General features: G+C 37.9%; 1 protein-coding gene across 3 annotated transcripts; it reads left to right on the plus strand.

The window, feature by feature from the left end:
• On the plus strand, positions 1 to 24,986 carry OSGIN2 (oxidative stress induced growth inhibitor family member 2). Of its 3 annotated transcripts, none has more exons than XM_010978223.3 (6): positions 1 to 135; positions 9,489 to 9,643; positions 14,943 to 15,079; positions 15,602 to 15,793; positions 18,654 to 18,745; positions 22,032 to 24,986. In XM_010978223.3, exons 2-6 carry the CDS (start codon positions 9,577 to 9,579, stop codon positions 23,062 to 23,064), a joined length of 1,521 nt encoding a protein of 506 aa, XP_010976525.1. In that variant the 5' UTR covers positions 1 to 135; positions 9,489 to 9,576; the 3' UTR covers positions 23,065 to 24,986. The 3 variants fall into 3 exon arrangements, with proteins under 3 accessions (XP_010976525.1, XP_031297253.1, XP_064336996.1); XM_031441393.2 differs by lacking the exon at positions 1 to 135 and adding an exon at positions 875 to 918; XM_064480926.1 differs by lacking the exon at positions 1 to 135 and adding an exon at positions 990 to 2,220.
• The last annotated feature ends 248 nt before the right edge of the window (positions 24,987 to 25,234 follow it).

Raw genomic sequence — 25,234 nt, forward strand, 5'->3', positions numbered from 1 at the left:
GACCCACTGGGGTGGGGCCTGGGCACCTGCGGTTCGGTGAGTCCCCCCAGGAGACTGTGATGCAGCGTCAGGAGCGGAAAGCACACGGAAGCTCAGGGCGTCGGAGCCCAGGCCACCGGGGGGAGAGGCGCTGAAGTGAGTTTCCTGGGGCGGGGATCTCGGTCCTTCCCGGGCGTCCTCGGCGTGGGGCTGGCGCACACCCACCCCGGAGACACCCAGGTGCTCGGGTCGCGGAGGCCGTGCGGCGCGCGAGGACTCCCCCCGCGCCGTCCCGCCACCGCGGTTAGCAGCTCTTCCTCCTCGCCTCGTCAGCGGGCCCTCTCGAAGCGCATCCGCCCCGCTCCGCTCACCCCCCAGGCCGCGGGCCGGGCGCACGCGGAGGGGCGGCGCGGCGCAGGCCGGGGCCCGGGACCCAGGACTCAGGACCCAGCACCCAGCACCCAGCACCCGCGACGCAGCGGGTCGGCCGCGGGCGGGCGGACCTCGGCCCCAGCCCCCGGTCAGGCCCAACCCCGCGCCCCGGCCGCGGCTCCACCAATCCGGGGCCTCGCCCGCCGCCGCCGCCGCCTCCGCACCTGCGAGGAGGAGCCCGCGCGCCTCCGCCGCAGCCGTCGCAGCGTCCCCGCCACGCTCCGCCCCCATCGCGGCTCCCGGAGAGCGTCCGCCGCCCGCGTCTGGCTCCCTGCAGGCGAGGAGCGGAAGCCGCCGGCCCGAGGCGGACTCCGCCGCTCCGGAGCCCGGCCGGCCGCCGAGCTGCAGCTTCCGGGCAGCCGCGCCACGGCGAGGCTCGGGGCGCGACCCCGCGACCCGGCGGGCGCCCCCCTCGGGCGACCCCGCGGACGGAGGCGCTCAGCTTCCCGGTGCGCCGCGCTCCATGCCCGTGTGGTGCTGCCGCTGCTCCCTGGCCGCTCATTTCAGGTGACTTCTGCTCCGGGGGAGGAAGGGCAGCGCGCGGGGGTGCAGGGCCGCCGGGCCCCGCGGCAGGGCCGGGGCCGCACGGGGCAGAGGCCGCGCGGGGTCTGAAACTGGGGCGAGCCGGGGGCGGAAGGCTGGCGCCCGGACTGCGGCCACCTCCCGCCTCGGCCGCGGCTTCCCCCGGGCCCCTGCCTAGTCCAGGCTCCCCACCTCGGCTCCTGGCTCTGGGGGACTCTCCTCCGTTGTCCCCTGTTCCTCTCGCTGGACCACGCCGGTCACGGGACTGCGGGACCGGCTAGGCCGGGATAGAGTCGGTTACTGCGAACTGAGACTTCTCAGTAGTGCAAAGTTTGAGTGAAGGCTTGTGAATGGCCTCCCAGCCATCCACGCACACCTTGAACCTTTTTTTTTTTCTTTTAAAAAATCTGATAACCGAAGTTACTAGGTTGAAGGGAAATAGGGAATTATGTTTTAAGTGTGCATCTAGTTCCAAATAGGTTCTAACCTAGTAAGGTGTTAAGTCACTGTAAGTCATATATATTGTATGAAATTTGAAAAGTGTGGCGATTCAGGACTAACATTTTGAGAAAGTTTTTAGGGGTGATACGGATAAAACGTTTTAAAATAGAAGTGAATGTATTATATTTAGCGCAGTTGGCCACTTCAGTTATGGAAAGACCAAAAACAACTTGAAACTGGTTTTCATGCTGGGCTGAAGAAATGTTAAGCTTAGTGAAGACTTTAGAAAGCGCCTTGCTTTACATACATGAATGTGCTAAAATAATGGTATGCAAAACGTCTTTTGTAAAATATGAAATTCTGACCAAGGGTTCTAAAATTGGGCTGCATGTATAGGCTTTAGGTGACCTGTGAACTTGGATGTAAAGAAAGGTACCAGGAATTTTCACTCAACTTGAACCAAAATCTGTCTTCTTCAGTTATGAATATAAGTAGTAAATCACAGTAGTGTTTGTGACTTTGTCATTGTAGAAATCACAATTATTTTCACATCACATTAGTTGTTGCAGATACCTAGAAATAGTGTTTGCTTATTTCTTCAAGATTACAGTAATTATTATACATCACTGAACTTGTTACTAAGTACAGTAGAGAAGTACATAAAAACGTGTCACAAGTTTACTTTTTATAACTGTTACTAGTTTCCTTGTAAATCCTATTGTGTTTAATGATATTCAAAGAAGAGGTCCAGAGGCTTCAGCAAATCTCAAAAGAGGTGTAAGGCACAGAGAAGACTCAGTATTCCTGATGTGACAGAGCAGCACTCCTGGCTTGACCACCTTCTCAGTGAGTTTTGTTGGAGTCTCTAAATTCTGAATATTAAAAATTGTTTTATGTAATAAACAGTGGGGTTTTAAGTTCCAAGCAAATTTGTTTGTTACCTACTTGGCAGACAGTGATTTGAGAGTAGCAGATCCACGTTGGCGAGCTTTAGAAAACAAGTTCCCCTAGTGAAAACTTGCTAAACTGAAGCCCCAGAGAAAATAACACGCCTTTCAAAAAAAATACTGTCCAAAAGCTTTTTGACACCTTTAGGTACAGTTGAATTCTGAGGACACATTGGTATTCATATCCATTCAACTGACCCTAGATATTGAATACCATATGCTTACCTCTTTGTACAGAAATTTGGAGGAGGGGATGAAAACAAGATATTTGCCGTGTTTTGATCTTGAAGGATAAAGGAAAACAAGTCTGCTGGCCAATGGATAAAAATTGTAATTGATAGACCGTATTTCCATTGTAAGAATAGCTCTATCTTATTTAAAATTTTGAAAAGACAACATTTACTTATTATTTAAAACAGTTCCTTATAAAGAGATTTATAATTTACTAAAACTGTTTTTCTGAGCAATTTCATTAGGAAAACACATTTTAAAACCAGTTGTGACAGCAGTTACATTTCAGATCTTGTCTAATATCTGAAAGGCTAAGTATTGTGAGAGCACTGTCTACTTAACTTTTCAAGGGAGGAAACTCCCATACTTTGTTGTGGAAGATGAAGCATGTGACTTTAGAACCTTCTTTTCCTATGGTAGTCTCACTTGGGTAACAGTCCAGGGTCATGCTTCCAATGACTAAGAACCCAGGGAGTAAAGCATTTTGTTTTAGTTTGAATGGTCATTTAAAGAAGTATTGCTGGATGCGAGAGAAGTCTCTGTTACTCACATATTATATCTGTGCTCCTTTTAAATTTGTTTTGAATCTTTGGACCATGTTTCAGAAACAAACCTGGAAGGTGTCTAAAATCATCTGAAAAATAATCTTTCTTAACTTGATGCCTAACCATAGGGTAACTTTTTGCATATGTGTAGTTTTGTTCTTTACTGTTTTCCTAAAATTTAATTATATGTGTTTTCCAATTTAATTAGTTCCCCAAATAAAAGTAGATTTTTTTAAATTACTCAGTATAATACTTCTTATAAGTAGAACGAACATTCAGCAAATTGGATTCCTAAGTGGGTATTTACACTGCTCACTGACCTGTGAAATAGTATGCAGATACTGTAGAATATATACAGCAATATTAAATTTAAAATTTAGGCTCTGAAATTTTTAGAAAGAATACTTACTAGCAGGCCTTTGTTTCATTGATGCTTTATGTAAATCCAGTGGACCTTATTTTCATTTTTTGCTTCTCTTAATTCAGTTTTTCATGCCTCTCTTAAACCAGTATTTATCAAATACCATACAAGTTTATTACAAATAATTTATACCATTAATATGGATTATATACCCAAAGATTATACCAGTTAGTAGAAAATCAACAGATACTACTTATACTGTGTAGAGAATTAAGATAAGCTAAAACTTTGTCTGTAGTTTACTTGAGTCTTGGGAGAGACTTGAGTCAAATTGCTTGATGCCCACAGACACACAAAAACCTACTAGACCTAGTAAATCAATTCAGTGATACTGCACAATACAAGATCAACATACAAAAATTCATTGTATTTCTGTACACTAACAGTGAACAATCTGGCAAGGGAATTAACAAAACAATTCCATTTATACTAGCACCAAAAAGAAGGAAATATTTAGGAATAATTTAACAAAAGGAAGGTGAGAATTGTACATGGCAAATGAGAGAACATTGCTGAGAAGAATGAAAGAAGGCCAAAATAATTGAAAAGGAACCTCATGTTCTTGGATTGAAAGGCTTAGTATTCTTAAGATGGCAGTATTCCTTGAATCGATCTATAAAAATACACTCCTATCAAAATCCCAGCTGCCTTTTTTCTCTAGAAACTGATGAGCAGATCCTAAAATTCACATGGAATTGCAAGGAACCCCGAATAGCAAAGGCAATCTTGAAAAAAGAACAGAGTTGGAGGATTCACACTTCCTGATTTCAGAACTTCCTACAATATTCCAGAACTTACTGGAATAAAGATAAATGTAGATCAGTGGGACAGTAGTGAGAGTCCACAGATGAGTCCCTCTGTTTATGGTCGGTTCCTTTCCGTGGGATCCCAGGGAAATAACAGTCTCTTCAGCAAATGGTGCCAGGAGAAGTGGATATCCACAAGCAAAAGAATCGAGTTGGACCGCTCTCTCACACCATATGCAAACATTAACTCAGCATGGACGAAAGACCTGCATGTAAGAACCAGAACTGTAAAACCGAAAGAAGAAAACAGGTTTGTGATCTTAGATTAGGCAGTGCTTTTTTTTTTAGATATGGCACCAAAAGTACAGCAATAAAAGAAAAAAACATAAATTGCACCTGATCAAAAATTAAAACTTTTGTGATTCTAAAGATAATATAAAGAAAGTGAAAAGACAGCCCGCAAGACGGGAGAAAGTATTTGCAAATCATATATCCGAAAAGGGACTTGTATCCAGGACATATAAAGAGTTTTGAAAACTTAACAATGCAAAACACAGCTTAGTTGGAAATTGGGTATGTAATTTGAATATTTCTCCAAAGAAGATTGCAGATGCTCAATAAGCATGTGAAGAGCTGCTTACCCTTATTTATTAGTCATTAGGGAAATGCTTGTCACAGCTGCAGTGAGATACTATTTTATACCTGCTAGAGTGGCTAAAAAAAGACAGTAACAAGTGTTGGTGAGGATGTGGAAACATTGGAACATCATATCCCTGGTGTGAATGCAGGATGGTGCAAACGTGGGAAACTAGTTCACTAATTCCTCGAGCTGTCACATGTAGCGCTTATGGCCCGGCCATTGCGTGCACTTCTGAGAACATACCTCAGGGAAATGAAATCATTTGGCCACACAAAAATGTTTACACGAATGTTCATAGCAGCATTGTTTGTAATAGCCAGAAAGTGGAAACCATTTGGCTCGTTAACTCATGAGTAGGTAAACAAAAGTATTAACAGGTGTACAGTGGGATGGTATTCTGGCATAAAAAAGAATGAAGTACCAATACATTTTACAACATGGGTGAACCTTGAAAACATGCTAAGTGGAAGAAGCCAGACACAAAAGGCCACATAATGTACGAGGGATTCCATTTATTTGAAATTTCCAGAGTAGGCACATCTAGTAAGACAATAGATTAGTGGCTGCCAGGAGCTGGGGGAAGGGGAAAATGGGGAATGAATGCTAATGGGTGCAAAGTATACTTCTGGGGTGGTAGAATTTTTCTGGAATTAGTGGTGGTGATTGCAAAACCTTGTGACTGTACTAAAAGCCCTGAATTGTACACTTGAGAAGGGTCAGTTTTATGGTATGCATATTATATCTCACTGAAGGTCTTTTTTGTTTGTTTTTTTAAAAGCATTTTCCAATCTCCCTGATCAAATGATCTGTTGTTTTTCTGATGTTTTTGAGCTGTTGAAAACTTTGTCTTTCTTGATTAATGGAAGTCCAACAGAGGAGGCATTTTATTTGTCTTAACCTCTTAAATGTTTTCTTAATATCTATTATTTGAGAGGTTAAGTCCAGTGTAATGAAAGGTCCTTGTAAAATGGATAGTCTGTTTATAGCATTGATAGCTGTATTAAAATTCTGAGGCCTGCCAGAAAAAAAAGGGGGGGAGATGGTTGCTTGAGACTCCTTGACTTAGAGTATTAAATGGCTCTTGATAAGTTATAGAAAAATTGAATTCTCCTGTACCTTTAAGCAAAAATGATTTGGAGTTTAGCCAGAACTTCTCTTCTCTCCATGGTTGGTTTGTTCTTAAGGAGTTTAAATATTAAGTATTCATTTCACAGCATTTATTTGTAAACTTAAACCAGCCAAGGCATTTTAGATCATTGAGTTTTGCTTATAAAATCAAATATGGTGGAAACTGCTAAAATGCCTTCCTTCAGTCATTCAAAGGGTTATTAGTTCTTAGCATGTAGGGGACATCAGATAGTATTCACGTAGTCTAGCTTAATATTTGTGTCATCTCAAGTTGACCCTAACCCCTATAATATCCCCCATTTTAATAATATGAAACATTTGTTAAGCTTTGAGGAGACATCTTTTTAATCACCAGAAACTTTGTAAGAGTGATGATCATTTTTATTAACTACACCCGAGGTTGTATATATGGAAGCAGTGGTGTCTGAAGTAGGGGTGTCACTAGGGAACTGACCGTGAGGTCTCCCTCTACTGAGAAAGAACTGTGGCCTTTACAGCAACCACAGTATTGAGTCCTTGGTGTCCAAAAGGACTTTCATCAGAAGCATCCAAATGAGGCTGGGGAAACCGTCCTTGGCACACACTTAGGGGCAGTGTCAGGGGCAGGCCCAGGTATAATACAGTCATGCTGAGTTCAGTTGCCAAGAAGCAGGAGAAGGCAAGATAGCTAGTCCACCTGGATTTGATCAGAGGCAGTAGGTGGAATGACCTGAGAGGGGTAGATTGAGCATAAGACACTTCCAGGGTCGGGCTTGCAGTGTGAGGAGGGGCTTTCCTTAGTGGCCATATCCAAAGGTTAGCTCTTCTGGCCAAAAGGCTCCATGTATCATTAGGGGAGTCCAAATATTGGGGGTAGGAAAGCTGTCAAGTGTATTCTGGGGAATGCTGCCCCGTCCTAGGGTAGTTTGGGAACTTTGAAGGGTATAGGGAAGCAGAAGTCTTGGTCTGTGCCTAATTCCATTTCTAATCCTCTTCCAGGATCAGTGAGTCCTATGAAATAACAGATCCATACCCCGAATTATCATTTCGGAAACAGTGATAAGCAGTCACCCAGTAGTCAGTACTCAGTTTAATATTTTCAGACACTGGCCTGTTTCTGACTTGATGAGAATGAAGACTAACTCAGGAGTTCTATTCTGAAGTAACCCCTAGTGTAATGCAGCTCATCAGCTGTTGGGAGGGGACTCCCTTTCCCGCACGAGCACGAGCACTTCAGAATGCCGAAACCAGCTTCTGGGGAGGCAGCTAGAAAAAATGGTAGATTGGAAATCAGTATTAAGATTTTTTCCATTTTTCAGTATCTCTTTGAGAAAAGGTGTATAAACCTTATTTCTTTTACCCAAGTGCAAGATTTTCTAATTTATAAGTACAGTAAATTTTCCTTAAAATATATGTGACTATTTTGTTCCAAATATGCTTCCTCTAATATACTTTTTTATTAATGAGAAAAAAAGTGAAAGAGAAACTTGGTATTCCTAGATCTCAGAGAATCACAAATGTCCCTAATATAATGCTGTGTATTAAAAATAACTTCTTATTTAAGACTTGCCTTCAATATACTAAAGAGACATTAGCAGCTGCAGTCGGCTCTCCATATCCATGGGTTCTGCATCCATGGACTCAGCCAACTGTGGATCAGATATATTCAGGAAGGAAGAAATTCCAGAAAGTTCCAAAAATCAAAACTTGAATTTGCTGCATGCTGGTAACTACACACATAGTATTTACATTGTGTTCACAACTATTTACATAGTATTTACATTGTATTAGGCATTACAAGTAACCTACAGATGACTTAAAGTATATGGGAGGATGTAGGTATGTTATATGCAAATAATAAGCCGTTTTATATAAGGGACTTGAGTGTGCATTTTAGTATTTGGGGAGGGGGAGTGAGGTCCTGGAACAAATCCCCCTTGGATACCGAGGGACAGCTGTATTTAGGATTTCCAACAAAGTGGTGTACGTTGACATGTAGCTAAGCTGCTTATTTGAAAGCATTAAACAGAAAGATTTCCTTTTCTCCTTTTATGGAATTATTGAATATTTTATGACCTAAATAAAATCTGATTAAAGACTGTTTTTTTTTTTTTTTTTTTTTAGGATCAGCTTATTGAGTTATATGGGGATTTTTGTTTGTTTGTTTTATTTATTTATTTATTATTGACATATAGTTGATTTACAATGTTAGTTTCTGGTGTACAGCATAGTGATTCAGTTTTATATGTATATATTCTTTTTCACATTCTTTTTCATTATGGGTTATTATAAGCTATTGAATATAGTTCCCTGTGCTATACAGTAGGATCTTATTGTTTGTATTTTATATATAGTAGTTTGCATCTGCTAACCCCAGACTCCTAATTTATTGTCCCCCTTTCCCCTTTGGTAACTGTAAGTTTGTTTTCTATGTCTGTGAATCTATTTCTGTTTTGTAAATCTAAGTTCGTTTGTATCCGTTTTTTAGGTTCCACATATAAGTGATACCATATATTTGTCTTTCTCTGCCTGACTTACTTCACTTAATATGATAATCTCTGGGTCCATCCATGCTGCTACAGTGGCATTATTTCATTGTTTTTTTTTATAGCTGAGTAGTATTCCATTGTATATGCTTACATACACCCTAACTTCTTCACCCAGTCATCTGTCACTGGACATTTAGGTTGCTTCCATGTCTTGGCTATATTGTAAATAGTACTGCTGTGAACATTGGGGTGCATAGATCTATTCGAATTAATTTTCCCCAGATATGTGCCTAGGAGTGGGATTGCTAGATCATATGGTAAGTCTGGTTTTAGTTTTTTAATCTCTATTTTGTTTTCCATAGTGGGTGCACCAAACTACATTCCCACCAGTACTGTAGGAGGGTTCCCTTTTGTCCATAGCCTCTCCAGCATTTATCATTTGTGGACTTTTTAGTGATGACCATTCCGACCAGTGTGAGGTGATACCTCACTGCAGTTTCAGTGTGCGTTTCTCTGATACTTAGCAGCCGTGGGCGTCTTTTCACGTGCCTGTTGGCCATTGGTGTGTCTTCATTGGAGAAATGCCTGTTTAGGTCTTCTGCCCAATTTTTGATTGGGTTGTTGTTTTTTTTGTGTGTTAACTGAGTTGTATGAACTTTATATATTCTGAAAGGTAAGCCCTTGTCAGTCGCATCATTTGCAAATATTTTCTCCCATTCTGTAGGTTGTCTTTTCGTTTTGTTTATGATTTCCTTTGCTGTGCGAGAGCTTATAAGTTTAATTACCTTCCATTTGTTTATTTTTGCTTTTATTTCTGTTGCCTTGGGAGACTGACCTAAGAAAACATTGCTACGATTTACGTCAGGGAATGTTTTGCTTATGTTCTCTTTCTAGAAAATTTGTGGTGTCCTAAGACAGAGTTTTATAAAGATTTTATTTTGACTGTATATCTCTTGTGTTGTTTTTGTTCCTTTTTTTTTTTTTTAAGAAACTATAGTGACACTGAAACTGAAGGAGAGATTTTTAATTCCTTGGTGCAATATTTGGGTGATAATTTGGGGCGAAAAGTTACAGCTATGCCATTGGTTGAAGAAACTTCTTTACTTGGAGATTCATCAGTGACTTTGCCTGTGGTAGTAATAGGTAAGTTACTGCATTTTGTCTCTTAAAATTCCTTTTATGATTCTCACTACTTTTATGATTGTACAGTTACATAGCACACATTCTTAGGATTGTGTTGAAAAATATTCTTAGGTTGCTTGATATGTTAAAATAACTAATAACCAAATTTTTGGAGGGAGTAATTGGTTTATCTGATACTAGATTCTGTGTTAGAATGCAACAGGTTTTCATTGGAAGACTGATATTACTGTATTATTTTAAAATATGGTGTATCTGTTGTGTTAATTGTATGAAACTGTCATGATAATGACATGACTAATATTATTAGAGACCTGTACAGAGCATTCTGTGTACATTATTGAATTATGCCTTACAGCCCTGGTGGTGTAGGATACTGGCAGACAGGGACGCTCAGAAGTGGAGTGGCTTGTGCAAGTTGATAGTCAGTGCTCCATTGTAATGATTATAGTAACCTGTAGTTGTGTTTATAATAATTTAGCCATCATAGTACTATTATATATCTTCATACCACCTCAATAGATAGGCATGGAAGATATTAAAAATTAAGTTATTAAAAACCTAATTACTTCAGAATTATATATTTGTTATGATTTTGTTCTATCGCATGTGCTTAATTACCTGTCATGAATATCTCCCCTGTAATATTCAAACTCATAAAGTTGGACAAGTGCTACGTGTGAAACCAAAACCCAGGGAAGGAATTACGGGACATAATGTCCCGCGATGGCATACAGCTGCCTTTGGTTCTCTGACGGCCTGTTTCAGCGTTACCAGGAAGGAGAGGAAGGTCCTGTGCTCTGTCTTGACATGTGGGAGACCCAGTCAAGAAGGGAAAGAAGGGAAGCAGGGTACTTCTATGCCAGACTCCCCTCGAGGGGAGCTGGTGGCTTTTGTGGTAGTTCTCACCCAGGACATCTGAGACCACACCTCGTGTTCCGTGTCCCACTATGTCCAACCCTGGGTTTCCACCCTGGGTGTCGTGCAGTAAGTAAAGGAAGCCTGTCTGATTGTTCTAGTTGAGCTTTGAGAGGATCAGAAAAGGAAAAGCTACCTTCATCGGAGCCTCCCCACCTCACTTCCCCCAAAGCAATCTTTTTCTGTTTTGCCTCAGCTCGCCAGTGAGTAGCTTGACCTCAGGCATCTAGGGCCATGCCTGCTGGCTTGAGCTTACATAAAGGGCTGACTTCCTTAACGTGTGTGTTTTTCCTTAACAAATCACCACAAACCGGTGGCTTTAACAACATAAATTTATTATCTATTTCTGTTCTATGGGACAGAAGTGCAACACGGTCCTGCAGGGCTAAAGTCAAGGTACCAGCAGGGCTGCATTCCTTTTGGAGGCTCCAGGGTAGGATACTCCCTTGCTTTTCCGGTTCCTAGAGGCCACTATCACTCCTGGGCTCCTGGACCCCATCTGTGGCTGCAAAGCTAGCAGTATTGTTTCTCTTTTAACCTTCTTCCATAGTTAAGTTTCCTCCTCAGCACAGGTGGGAAAGGTTCTCTGTTTTTAAGGTCTTAACAGATTAGATTGGGCCCACGTAGGTAATCCGGGGCACTCTGCCCATCTCAGGGTCCTCCATCACATCTGCTGAGTCCTTTTTCTGTGTAAGGTAACACCTTCAGGTCCTTGGGCTTAGGATGGGGAAATCTTTGGGAGCTGGGGAGCATTCTGCCTTTGTATGTATTTCTGTATGAACTGCTTGTTTTTATTCCACAATTGTCTATTGAGTGCTATTTCTTTTTGATCCTTTGTCTCAGTTCTTAACTCCCACTGTTTTTCTTATATTTCATATTTATTTTAATAGTCTTTATTTTTTTTTTAGGCAGTTTAAGTCTATAGGAAAATTAAGTGGAAAGTGCAAAGAGTTCTCATATATTCCCTTTCTTCTCCCTCCCATCTCCCATTTACCCCTTTTATGAACACTTGCATTAATATGGTACATTTTTTACAATTGGTGAACCACTGCTTTTACATTACTGCTAACTAAAATCTGTAGTTGAGGCTTCACTCTTTAGGTTGCACAGTTCTGTGGGCTTTGCTGTCTGTGTAATGTCACGTATTACAACATCATGTAGAGTAATTTCACTGCTTAAAAACCTCCTGTGTTCCACCTGTTCATCCTTTCCCTCAACCATCAACTCTTCGTAACCACTGATCTTTTTTTTTTTTACTGTCTCTCTAGTTTCACCTTTTCTAGAATGTCATATATGTGGAATCCCAGTATGTAGCCTTTTCAGACTGGCTTCTTTGGCTTAGCAATCTGCATTTAAGATATTTCATGGCTTGATAGCTCATTTTATTTTTTAATCACTGAACCCTATTGCATTGTATGAATGTTTCACAGTTTATCCATCTGCTTACAGAAGCACATCTTGGTTGCTTCCAACCTTTGATAATTGTGAGTAAAGTTGCTGTAAACATTCACGTGCAGATTTTTGCATGGCTGGCTGTTAAGTTTTCAGCCCATTTGGGTAAATAACCTAGGAGTGTGATTGCTGGATCCTGTGGCAAGACTATGTTCAGCTTTGTAAGAAACTGTCAAATTGCCTTCCACAGTAGCTGTATCATTTTGCCTTCCCGGCAGCCATGAATGAAAGTTCCTGTTGCTCCGCATCCTTGGAAGCACTTGGTATTGTCTTTTGAATTGTAGCCATTCTGCTAGGTGTGTAATGGTATCTCATTGTTTTAATTTGCAGTTCTGTAATGATACACAGTGTTGAGAATTTATATGCTTACCTCCCATCTCTGTACCTTGAGGTACAGATCTTTTGCCTACTTTTTAATTGATGGTGTTGGTGGTTTTCTTATGGTTGAGATTTTAAGAGTTCTGTGTATATGTTAGAGACAAGTACTTTATCAACTACTTATTTTTGCAAATATTTCCTCCCAGTCTGTGACTTCTCTTTTCATTTTCTTAACAGTGTCTTTTGCAGAGCAGAAATTTAAATTTTAATAAAGTCCTGCACGTTAGTTTTTTCTTTAATGGATCCTGCTTTTGGTGTTTTATCTAAAAACTCCTTATCAAACCCAGTATCACCTAGATTTTCTCCTGTGTTATCTTCTAGAAGTTTTATAATTTACCGTCTTATATTTAGGTCTGTGACCTGTTTTTAGTTAATGTTTGTAAAGATAATTAGGCCCATGTCTTGATTCATGTTTTTTGCACGTGGATGTCCAGTTGTTCTGGTACAATTTGTTGAGAAGATTATCCTTTCTCCATTGCATTGCCTTTGCCCTCATGTCAAAAGTAAATTGACTGTGTGTGTTGAGGATCTGTCTCTTGGCCCTCTGTTCTGTTCCACTGACTAGTCTATTCTTTCTTCGTTTCCACCCTGTCTTGTTGACTGTAGTTTTATAGTAAGCAGTGAAGTTGGGTGATAGCAGTTCTGACTTTGTTCTTCAATATTATGTTGACAGTTCTGGATCGTTCACCTTTCCATTGAAACTTTGGAATCAGTTTGTCAGTATATTATCCACAAAATAACTTGCTGGGATTTTGAGTGCATCACATCTGTAGGTCAAGTTGGGAAAAACCGACATCTTAACAATATTGAGTCATTTTGTCCATGAATATGGAATATCTTTCCATCAATTAGATATTCTTTGATTTCTTTCATCAGAGTTTTCTGGTTTTCCTTGTGTATATCTTATATGTATTTTGCTAAATTTATACCCAGGTATTTCTTTTGTTTCACAAATATAATCAGTGTTGTGTAATTTCAAATTTCACTGCTGGTATATCGGAAAGTAATTGACTTGTATATATTAGTGTTGCATCCTTCAACCTTGCTACTATACTTGCTTGTTAATTCTAGGAGCTTTTTGGTCACTTCTTTGGGATTTTCTATGTAGATAGGCATGGCATTTACAAAGACAGTTTTATTTCTTCTTTCCCAAGTTGTATACATTTTGTTTCCTTTTCTGGTCTTCCTGCATTAGTTAGGACTTTTATCATGGTGTGTGTTGAGTAGGAATGGTGAGATGAGATATCCTTATCTGGTTCTTGATCACGTAGGGAAGAAACCTATTTTCTCACTAAGTGTGATGTTAGCTGTAAGGTTTTTGTAGATACTCTTTATCAAGTTGAGAAAGTTCCCCTCTGCTTGTTGTTTGCTGAGAATTTTACATGAATAGGTGTTAGATTTTGTCAAATGCTTTTTCTGTGTCTGTTGGTATTACAATTTTTCTTTAGTTTGTCTCTTGCTTTTTTATTCAAGGAAATTAGCTCTTTGTCTCAGATCTTAACTCCCACTGTTTGCCATTTAAAAAAAAAATATTATGTTAAATGGTTTCTTTTCCATTCTGCATTTTGAGTTTTGTGTTATATTTTAAGGCTTCCTACTCCAGCGTTATAAGTAGAAATATTACCCTCTTTCCTAATATTCTTATGATTTTAACTCATATTTACATCTTTAAGCTTATTTTATTTGGGGCAAAATATTAGGCAAGCAACAGGGTTTTTTTTCCTGATGGCTAGGAATTGTCCCAGGTTGATTAAATTTTTGGTACATGGCAATAGAGAAGTGGCAGTCCAGACTAAAGGAGCTATGGAAATCAAAAGTAGTTCAAGAAGGTTCAATAAAAAATAAAATCCAGTCTGGCTTTAGGTAGAACATACAGAAATATAGGAAGATAGTTACTAGAAGATGGGACTTGAAATATGGTTGAGACCAAACATGGAGAACACTGGATAGTCAGAAACAGCAATTAAGGGCTTTGAAATAGAGTGGGAGGACTTTGTTACCAAAACTCATTTGAACGTAGAATGTGAAATGATCTTTGAGTAGGTGAAACTTGAAGAGGAACAGGAAGAGATTTTTATCCTCTGAATCAGAAAATATGAGTGAGAATAGCAGAGACCACTGAATGGATGTAGGTGACCAAAACAGGGTTAGAACCAAAAACTAACAAACTTAGGATTTTGCTAGTATGTATTGTACTGTGAGGAGTGAGGTTTAAAGGAGAGGGCACCAAAACAGAGGAGTTCGTAAAGTTGCTGTGAACACATTGTGATTCCGTTATTAGTGGGTCAGTCAGGTAGAGTGAAGAAGCAGCATCTGAAAATGTGGGATATATTTTTGGGGTAAGAGGTCAGCCTAGAAATCTAATTTTGAGGGTTAGTTACATAGAGACTTGAAGCTTCAAAAGAAAACAGGAGAGCAGACAAAAATTTTCTCTTATGAATACTTGGTTTTAAGAGTTTAGAGAAGGAACAGTTTATGTAGAAAAGCCATCTGTGAAACAGAAAAACGAGCATTAAGACACACAATACACCTCTCTCCCCCCTTTTTTAAATAGGAAATGGACCCTCAGGAATCTGCCTTTCTTACATGCTTTCGGGTTACAGACCATATTTATCATCAGAAGCAATACATCCAAATGCAATCTTACATGGTAAATTAGAAGAAGCAAGACATCTTTCCATTGTTGATCAGGTATTATTTTTTACGTGCTAGTCCATTTTTTTTTTTTTAATCCTGAGACAAGACTAGTTTACTATATAAGCATTGTGTTTCTTAGCTGAAAATCCTTTCTTCTAAATAACACTTTATAACATTTTAATTTTAGATTTATAAATATATTCTGCTGAGTTACTTCTTTTTCTGAATTAATCAGAGCAAAATTTCCTAAATTATTTCCTTGTGTAGTTTAATAGGTGCTGTATGCTCAAATAAATTTGGAAAGTGATGCTTTTTATCATTAAAGTGTCATGGTATATTAGCATATGAAAGGCATCAAATTTTGTAGTAAAATGATTTGATTAGCTTTGTTGAAATCCAATCTTCTTCCTGTTTATTTGACCCAAGAATCTGTTAAGACCTAAAGGAACTTCAGTGTTGCATAGCACACTATCTGGGAAATACTGGATTAGACTAATAGCCTTCACTGTTACTGTGTTAGCTGGGTTTTTTTGTTTGTTTTTTCCAAATCCTGTTTTTTGTTTTTAATTCATTCAGGACTTGGAATATTTGTCTGAGGGCCTTGAGGGTCGATCCTCCAATCCCGTTGCTGTGCTTTTTGACACACTTCTTCATCCAGATGCTGACTTTGGATATGATTATCCATCCGTTTTGCATTGGAAATTAGAACAACATCATTATATCCCCCACTTAGTCCTCGGTAAAGGCCCACCTGGTGGAGCGTGGCACGTGAGTACATTTTTCTTATCATTTTAGTGGATGTGAATTATATGTCATCTTGATAAGACCATTTTGGTTCTTAAATATTAAGATATAATATTGTATATGATGATTACCACATTTTTATCTGATAACTTAATATGTTCAGTTAAATATGGGTTAATTACTAGTAGAAATTAAGCCAGCCACATTTTATTACTGATACAGTCTTAGAAGAAGTGTTTCTCTAGGAATTATATAGAAAATATTTCGAGAATGTTTTGCATAGTAGAAATGTTTTAATCCATTTGATTTTAGAGCTTACAAAATTTCACACAGTATTTCATATCAATATCCATCATTTCCCTCCATTTTCAAATCTTAAATGAAAAATGTATTGTGAAAGAAATAAACTGTATTAGTCTGCTTGGGCTGCTGTAACAAAATACCATAGACCGAGTGGCTTACACAGGAGATTCATTGTTTGAAGGCCGTGGAATCCGAGGTCAGGGTGCCAGCCAGTTCATTGTGTGGTGACAGCTTTTTCTGGTTTGTAGGTAGCTGCTTTCTGGCATGTCCTCATGTGGCAGAGGGAGTGTGAACTCTCTTCTTATAAAGCCACTGGTCCTGCTGTGAGGGCACCACCCTGATGTCCTCGTCCAGCCCTAATTGCATTCCACAGGCCCATCTCCAGATACATCGCAGTCAGGTTAGGCTTCAGCACACGGATTTTGGAGGTGACAAAATCTAGTCCACAGCAGAGGTTGAACCATAGAACTGATAGCATCAAGATTCAGTGTATTTCATTAGGGGACAGTGGCTAATAATTATTCTTAGCTGTTAGTACAGTGTCTAGTGTGTAGTGGGTGCTCATTTGTTGTAAAATAAATGTTAAATAATTTTTGCTCTGTTACAAAGTACAGACTTCCTGGGAATTTTAACATTAAATATCAAATCTTTAGTGTCAGCTTCATTTATATAGTCCTATATTAGAGCAATGTTATATGGCTAAAAATTGTTTACATTTAATTTATCAGATGACTTTCAGAGTATTTGGGGACTTCAAAGATTAAATACATCATTGACTCTTTCGTTAATCTTAATTACTTTTGTGGTACTGGGTAGCAGCTACCAGATTATCTTGCCTTTTAGCCTAGTGTTTGTATTTGCTCTATTTATGAGTAGCATTCTTAATAAAACTGCGTTTCTTGAAAAAGCCGTAATATATGTTTTAAGGTTTTAGATTACGTCTTCTAAATTCCTGAGGTACTTAATATATTTTCTGCTTAGAAAACTGTGCAGGCAATGATTGCTCTCTGCATTACTTTATTTCTTTCACTTATATATAGTAAAGTTAAAGTATGAATAAGCCTTGATTACTAACAATATATTTGAATCAAATATGTTCATAATATATTTGAATATGTATTTTGAATGTATTAAAATATATTTGAATCCAAGATCAAATACAAAATTATAAAATATATAACTATAAAATTATATTTGATCTTAGATTCCCCAGCCTTCAGGTAAAGCTGAAATATACCTAAAACCTGGCTCTGAGCCCAGTACCAGGCCCAGCCTGCCTCGGGTGGCAGCTTGCTGCGTTTTCTTCCTGTGGTGATCCTTTGCTGTCACAAATTACTAATAGATGTTATAACCTGTAGCACATAGTAAGTGCTCTGTTAGATGATGATAATAATAATAATTATAATAATAATACCATCCCCAATACTGGGTTGTATAAAAACAGGACAGGAAGAGTTCAGATTTTAAAAAGCTGTAGCCTAGCAACAGAAACAATAAAAAGATCGTGGTTTCCAGGGGGTTGGGAAGAGGGTGGGAGGAGAGAGATGAATAGATGGAGCACAAGGGAATTTTAGGGCAATGAAATTATTCTGTATGATACTGTACTGGTGGCTACATGTCATTATGCATTTGTCAAAGCCCATAAAAGGCACAACATCAAGAGTGAACCCTAATGTAAACTTTGGACTTTGGTTGATAATAATGTGCCCATGTTGGTTCATCATTTGTACCAAATACGCCCCACTGATGAGGGATGCTGAGGGTAGGGGAGTATATATGTGTGGGTGGGGAGGGCTATGTGCGAACTCTGTATTTTTTGCTCAATTCTGCTGTGAACCTGAAACTGCTCTTAAAAAAAGTCTATTAAAAAAAAAAAAAACATAGCCTTAATGAGTTGGTTGAAAGGAACAACTGAGGTCAGTGGGAAAGGTGCATTTAGCCCGTGAGCTTCCCTCATTTTTCTTGCTGAGCAAAGCAGAAGCAGGACAGGCTTGAAGGAGTCACTTTCTTAAAGGCAGCTTTAGCCTCAGCAGTGAGTGAGTATGTTCTTAAGCAACCAGTGCTCATTTCTCTAGCTTTAAAAAGAGACGCCTGCTGTATTCAGCCAAGCTCACAGTTATAATTGATGGAGGTGGGGGAAAGCTATTTTGCTGCCCATTAAAAAACTTCTGTTAATGTTAAAGTGGAAAGACATTTAAGGTGTTAGAAATTAATGAATTTTTCCCCTTTTGTTTATAATGTGAAAATTCTGATTTGTTCCTCTGACATAATATTCTGCATCCGATTACGCTGATTACAGGCCAAAGCTATCAACATTGTTTAGGCGTCAGGTAACATTGTAAATCTGATTTATAAATGTATAATTATATGAAAGAAGGAATACAGGTACTACGTTATTGAAATATTTGAACGTTCATTGGAATAAAGTTCCAGAGGTAATTCACACAACCATTTAGGACTTCTTTAAGCTCTCCTTATCCAGACTTAATTATAGGAAATGAGATGGGTTTGGTTAAAAAAAAAATCCATGTTACTGATTAATTGTGTTTTTTGATTGTACATTTTTTTTTTATTCAAATAGAATATGGAAGGCTCCATGTTGACAATCAGCTTTGGAAACTGGATGGAGCTCCCTGGACTTAAATTTAAAGATTGGGTGTCTAGCAAACGAAGGTAAAGATCAAACTATTAAAAATTTTGGTATTCAGTGGGAAAGAGTCTGTTGGCAAATCTCAAAATATTTTTAGATGAATATCGATGTATGTGTCTTTCAAATAAAACCTCTCTGCTATACTGATTATGAGCTAGTTTCTATTAAGAGATGTTACAAAGCTAAAGCACACAGAGGTAAGGGCTTGTCTGCAGATTGTTAATCATAGTTTTACCTCATTCCCTGTTAAACCACTCTTTGTTTAATTACTTTCTTATACACCCACATATCCTTTCACAATTATTTACTGATTTTTATGGATATATAACTTCATGCATGCATATCTCATGTATACATACTTAAAAATATTTGGCTTTTCAGAGCAGAAAAGTGTATATGATGAATAATTTGGAATGATAGAATGAAATAGAATCTGATGTGACTGGCTACTTGACTGTAGAGGTAAATATTTAATAGGAATATGAAAATATGAGACTAGATACTATGAAAATCTCAACTTTAAAGAATAAGTTTATTTTTCATTTTTATTTATCTGGGAGAAAGAAAAATTAAAAAAGAAATATGAAAAGCTATCATTTTTCAAGACTAGTAAATATTAAATTAGATAGGAATTACTAACAGAGAGTCTGCTGTAATTTACTCACAGAAACAATACATTAAAGCAGGAAGTGACTCAGCCTTTGTTAGATCAGGGCTGTAACATTTGGGTGCTTCAGTTCCTGCTAGATAGAAACCAAGTTAATCTACAGTAATTATCCTTAACTTGAAAGATTTAAGAAAAGCAAATTTAGGCCAGCATGGGTAACTGAGATTAAACCTTTCAAATATTACTTTTGGGGTTTTTTTTTAAAAAGGAATTTTCTGGGGGTTTGAAATGTAAAGTTGCAAAATCAGGGAATTTGTGTAAGTTCTTGATTTTTGTGAGAAAGTGAAATTGCTCAACATACTTGCGTCTGTGATGTGGGTGAGGGAAAGCTTTGTGTTTACACACAAGTGTGCATCCTACTAAGCTGAGCGCATTATGTATTTACATAATATGTGAAAATGAATCTTATGATAAGTATTAGCTTTAGTTCCTGTCTTTGTATAGTGTTAAGAGAAAACTCTATACATTAGCCGGGTTTTTTTGGTTTGTTTTTAATTTTTTTTTAATTGAAGTGTAGTTGATATACCGTAGAATATAGTGACTCACAATTTTCAAAGGTTATATTCCATTTATACTTATTCTGAAATATTGGCTGTGTTTCCTGTTTTACCATATATCCTTGTAGCTTATTTTACACATAACAGTTTCTATCTCTTAATCTCCTTCCTCTGTATTGTTCCTCTCCCACCCCTCTCCCCACTGGGAACCACTAGTTTATTCTCTGTATCTGTGAATCTACTTTTTTTGTTGTCATTATATTTACTAATTTGTTGTGTTTTTTAGATTCCACATGTAAGTGATAGCATGCATTAGTTGTCTTTTTCTGTTTGAATTATTTCATTTAGTATGGTATTCTCCAAGTCAATCTATGTTGTTGAAAAAGGCAAATTTTTCATTCTTTATGGCTGAGTAGTATTCCATTATATAGATATATAAAAATATTTATACATATCTTTATACATTCATCTGTTGATGGACACTTGGACTGCTTCCATATCTTTTTGGCAATTGTAAATAATGCTGCTGTGAACATTGGGGTGCATGTATCTTTTTGAATTAGTGTTTTTGGTTTTTGGGGATATATACCCAAGAGTGGAATTGCTGGGTCATATGGTAGTCCTACTTTCAGTTTTTTGAGAAACCTCCATTGTTTTCAGCAGTGGCTGCACCAGTTTACATTCCCACCAACAGTGTACACAAGTTCTCTTTTCTCCACATCCTTGCCAACATTTGTTATTTGTGTTCTTCTTGATGATGGCCATTACTACAGGTGTGAGGCAGTATCTCATTATGGTTTTGATTTGTGTTTCCCTGATTATCAACGTTGAGCATCTTTTTATGTGCCTTTTTGGCCTATTGCATGTCCTCTTTGGAAAAATGTCTATTCAGATTTTCCTGCCCACTTTTTAATCAGGCTTTTTTTTACTTTAATGTTGAGTTGTATGCTCTGTTTATATATTTAGGATGTTAACCCCTCGTCAGTTATATCATTTGCAGATATTTTCTTCTGTTCATTAGGTTGTCTTTCTGTTTGTTGATGGTTTCCTTTGCTTTGCAGAAGCTTTTAAGGTTAATTAGGTCCCATTTGTTTATTTTTGCTTTTATTTCCTTTGCTTTAGGAAACAGATCCAAGATTGGCAGGGTTTGAATCCTGACTCTAACTTCTAATGCTGTGACCATGGTCAAATAACTTAAACTAATGATTTCCTAGTTTACAAAATGGAAATAATTAATAGTAACTATTTATGTAGGGTTTCTGTAAAAATTGAGAGTGCATTCTATATCTTCATTATTATAGTCATTAAGCCTTAAAAGGAAAATTTTTATGAACTTTTTTTAGTTACAAATTACAGTGAATTATGTGAAATGATTTGGGGTTTTTACTGCAACTTACCTCTAATTGGGGCAGTGCTTAAGCATACTAATGCTCATTGCTTTAAAGTTCAAATGGAAAACAAAAGTTGTATTAATGTACTTTTTTCATAAAGAATACATTTACAGATCTCTATGAGTAGGAAAAGAGAGAGAGGAATGTTACTTAAGTGTAAGAGGATTTTGTTCAGAAGACTGATCTGAGTTATTTTTAGTCATTAGGAAAATACAAAGCAACTTACTAAAACTAGTGCCTAGATGTTGTCTTTAAGAATTACATGTTACAGTTATATCTGTAATATCTGTTATATCTGTAATGATTAAAGAATGGAAGGACCTAGAGATTGTCATACTAAGTGAAGTAATCCAGAAAGAGAAAGATACCATATGATACCACTTATATGTGGAATCTAAAAAAAAAAAAAAAATGAACTTACTTACAAAACAGAAACAGACTCACAGACATAGAAAACAAACTTAAGGTTACCAGGAGGAAAAGTCGGGGAGGGGATAGAGAGATAAAGTGGAAGTTCTGGATTTGTAGATACTAACTGCTAAATAGATAAACAACAAGGTCCTACCATATAGCACAGGAAACTACATTCAATACCTTGTAATGGCCTATAAGAAAAAGAATATGAAAAGGAGTATCTGTATGTATAACTGAATCATTACGCTGTACACCAGAAATTAACACAACACTGTAAACCAACTAGATGTCAGTAAAATAAATAATTATCCTCAGAACATTTTTCCTTTTCCTTTTATAGGAACATAAAAGGGGATCGAGTTATGCCAGAGGAAATAGCTCACTACTATAAACACTACGTAAAAGTCATGGGTCTTCAGAAGAATTTCAGAGAGAATACTTATATTACATCTGTATCAAGACTCTACAGAGATCAAATTGATAATGATGGTCAAGACAGAGATATTTCAACACAGCCTTTACAGATAGAGAAGTCAAAATTTATCAAGAGAAACTGGGAAATCAGGGGTTATCAGCGAACAGCCGATGGTTCCCCTGTTCCCTTCTGTCTCTTTGCTGAAAATGTAGCGCTGGCAACTGGATCGTTGGATTCTCCTGGCCGTCTGGAAATTGAAGGGGAAGATTTTCCTTTTGTGTTTCATTCAATGCCTGAATTTGGAGCTGCTATAAGCAAAGGAAAGTTGCGTGGGAAAGTGGACCCAGTGCTGATTGTGGGTTCTGGGCTGACTGCAGCTGATGCAGTGCTCTGTGCTTACAATAATAATGTCCCTGTGATTCATGTATTTCGTAGAAGAGTAACTGATCCAAGCTTAATTTTCAAACAGCTTCCCAAAAAGCTTTATCCAGAGTACCATAAAGTCTATCATATGATGTGTACTCAGTCGTATTCCTTACACTCACGTCTGTTACCTGATTATACCAGTTTTCCTGAGCACCATGTGCTTTCCTTTAAGTCGGACCTGAAATGCATTCTTCAAAGCATCTCTGGATTGAAGAAAATATTTAAGCTCTCTGCAGCAGTAGTGTTGATAGGTTCTCATCCCAATCTTTCTTTTCTGAAGGAGCAAGGGTGTTACCTGGGCCACAACTCAAGCCAGCCAATCACATGTAAGGGTAATCCTGTGGAAATAGATGCATATACCTACGAGTGCGTTAAAGAAGCCAACCTTTTTGCATTGGGTCCTTTGGTTGGAGACAATTTTGTTCGATTTTTAAAGGGAGGAGCATTGGGTGTTACACGCTGTTTAGCTACAAGACAGAAGAAAAAGCAGCATTTGTTTGTTGAAAGAGGAGGAGGAGATGGGATAGCTTAAAGCAAGTTTACAAATGATTTATATGGACACTTTACCATTAAAAATTTTTAATAGTGGTTTTACAGTGCACTGGCTTGAATTTTCTGAACTTGAATTAACTGGGAGAGAGCCTCAAGGTATAGTGACTATTTTTTAAAGTTACCAGAACTTGGTGTCCTGATTTACATTTGTAATGTATCAAAGGTGTCGCTGTCAGACAAACAGAAACACTGCCAATTTGGTGTACCTTAATGTCTCACTTAACTAAAACATTGTTTTCTTCTAACTTATTTTTTGTAATCATTTTTTGGTTATTTATGCTTGATTCCAAAATATTACAGCATTGAATCTATAAAACCACAGTCATCAGGCCAGAAATTGTCCTCATTATATGCTGGGCCACCTTGCTGCTCAGAAGATGGCCCATTTATAGCTGTTAGAAAGGTAGACCCTCAGGCCCCACAACAGATGTACTGAATCAGAAACTGCATCTTACTAACATCCTCAAGGAATATGTATGCTTATTAAAGTTTGAGACACACTGGTCTGAAGCAAATGGGATGTGAAGGTATGTATGCTGAGAGTGGGGTGGGAACAGGAGGCGTATACAACTCAGGTTTTATTTATTTTGAAATTATCAATTATATAAAATCTAATTTATTAGCAAATATGATGGCCTTTGAAGATTTTTTTATTGTTGAAGCCTCAACATATTCTCAGCTTCTAATTTAAACAGTCCAATAATGTTGGCATATCCTTAGATATCCAGGAACCTGCCACGATACTTCTTGGAGATGCATTCTCTATTTAACTAGCATAACACTTCAACTAATTTGCAGTTCAATAAATTTTGAATAGAACTACTTATTTCTATGTGAACACTGAGTTAATGTCTGTCACTGAAACTTAAGCTATTTGGGTAAAAGTACTTACAATATTGGAATACTATTTGAGTACTACCAGAATTATTAAAGCTTAAAATTGTGAAAAGGTTTAAACCTGTCTTTTCCATTCCCAAGATGATTACTTTGAAATTTGTTCATTTGAGATGACATAGCATTTAATCCTATGGTTATTTATTGAAGTATATGCTCTATTGTGGTTTTTATTGACATATGCTCAATGTCTGTATTTTTCATACAAAACCCCAGAAATTTACTGTTAGACAGGAAAAAAAAAAAAAAAAAAAGAAAAAGCTGCTTCTGAAGTTCTCCATGGCAGATTGAATTTCTTAGTCTTTTTCTCTCGGCAAAATTTACTTCATCTGGAATGTGTTTAGTGAAAGTCTCTATATTTTTTCTTAGTATTAAAAAGAATGGACTAAAAAACGTCAGTATTTTTCTGTCCATGTTTGCAGTGTTAATGCTTACACTGAATCGTAATTCACTTTAAAATATAATTATTTGGAATAGACTTGTACAACTAGCTGTTGCAGATGAATTCTTCTACTCTTGATAACTCTTGTCATGTTCTGATTACCTTGATTGGAGAAATGACATACTGTTTTTATGATGATAACTTTTTAAATTAATTTCACACCTACTGAAATAGTGTAATATCCTGTGACTGCATTGAGCACTTCCTTGTTTGCCTGTTCTTTTGAGCTCTGAATGAGTTGGAGTGGATGTATTTCTTAATATCACTTCTAAATTGAAAATGATACTTATAACAATGGTTTCTATGGAAGGATAAGAAATGTAGACATACTCTTGTTTCTCAAAGGCTTGTTTTTACCCAACCAATAGCATTTTTGTGATGAAAGCCAAAAAAAGAAAAGAAAAAGAAGAAAGGAAAAAAAGACTTCATGGGAAATAAAGCTTCACTAGGGCCCTACGTAAAGCTGGTGAATAATTTCATTTCTAGTAAAACCTCCCATTTCTCAATTCTCCCTCAAACCTAAGCTGCCCTGTGTTGCATGCAACATTAAAGCCTTTTGTAATACACTCTTGTACTCTTAAGTTCATCAGCTTATGTCCCATAATTCCAAATCCCTCATTATTCATCAGTATCAACTACGTATTTGGGGAGGGAGGAAAGCACTAAATATTTTGACTAGTCATACCATGACGTGGTCTTCTTCATCCCTCAAAAGTCTAGCTCTTGAAAATGATGAAAAACCAGAATCTTGGGGGTTTTTGGAAGTAATACAAACAAGACTTAATCACAGCTCTGTGTTTTAGGCAGTCTGAAT

Source organism: Camelus dromedarius, chromosome 30, assembly GCF_036321535.1.
Source record: "Camelus dromedarius isolate mCamDro1 chromosome 30, mCamDro1.pat, whole genome shotgun sequence".
Lineage (NCBI taxonomy): Eukaryota > Metazoa > Chordata > Mammalia > Artiodactyla > Camelidae > Camelus > Camelus dromedarius.

Bases quoted from the DNA above. Each gene is read 5' to 3' on its own strand.
- OSGIN2 (XM_031441393.2), top strand. From the start codon at position 875: ATGCCCGTGTGGTGCTGCCGCTGCTCCCTGGCCGCTCATTTCAG. The intron at 9,644-14,942 runs GTAAGTTACTGC...TTTTTTAAATAG, and splicing joins TTTGCCTGTGGTAGTAATAG to GAAATGGACCCTCAGGAATC. The intron at 15,080-15,601 runs GTATTATTTTTT...TAATTCATTCAG, and splicing joins ATCTTTCCATTGTTGATCAG to GACTTGGAATATTTGTCTGA.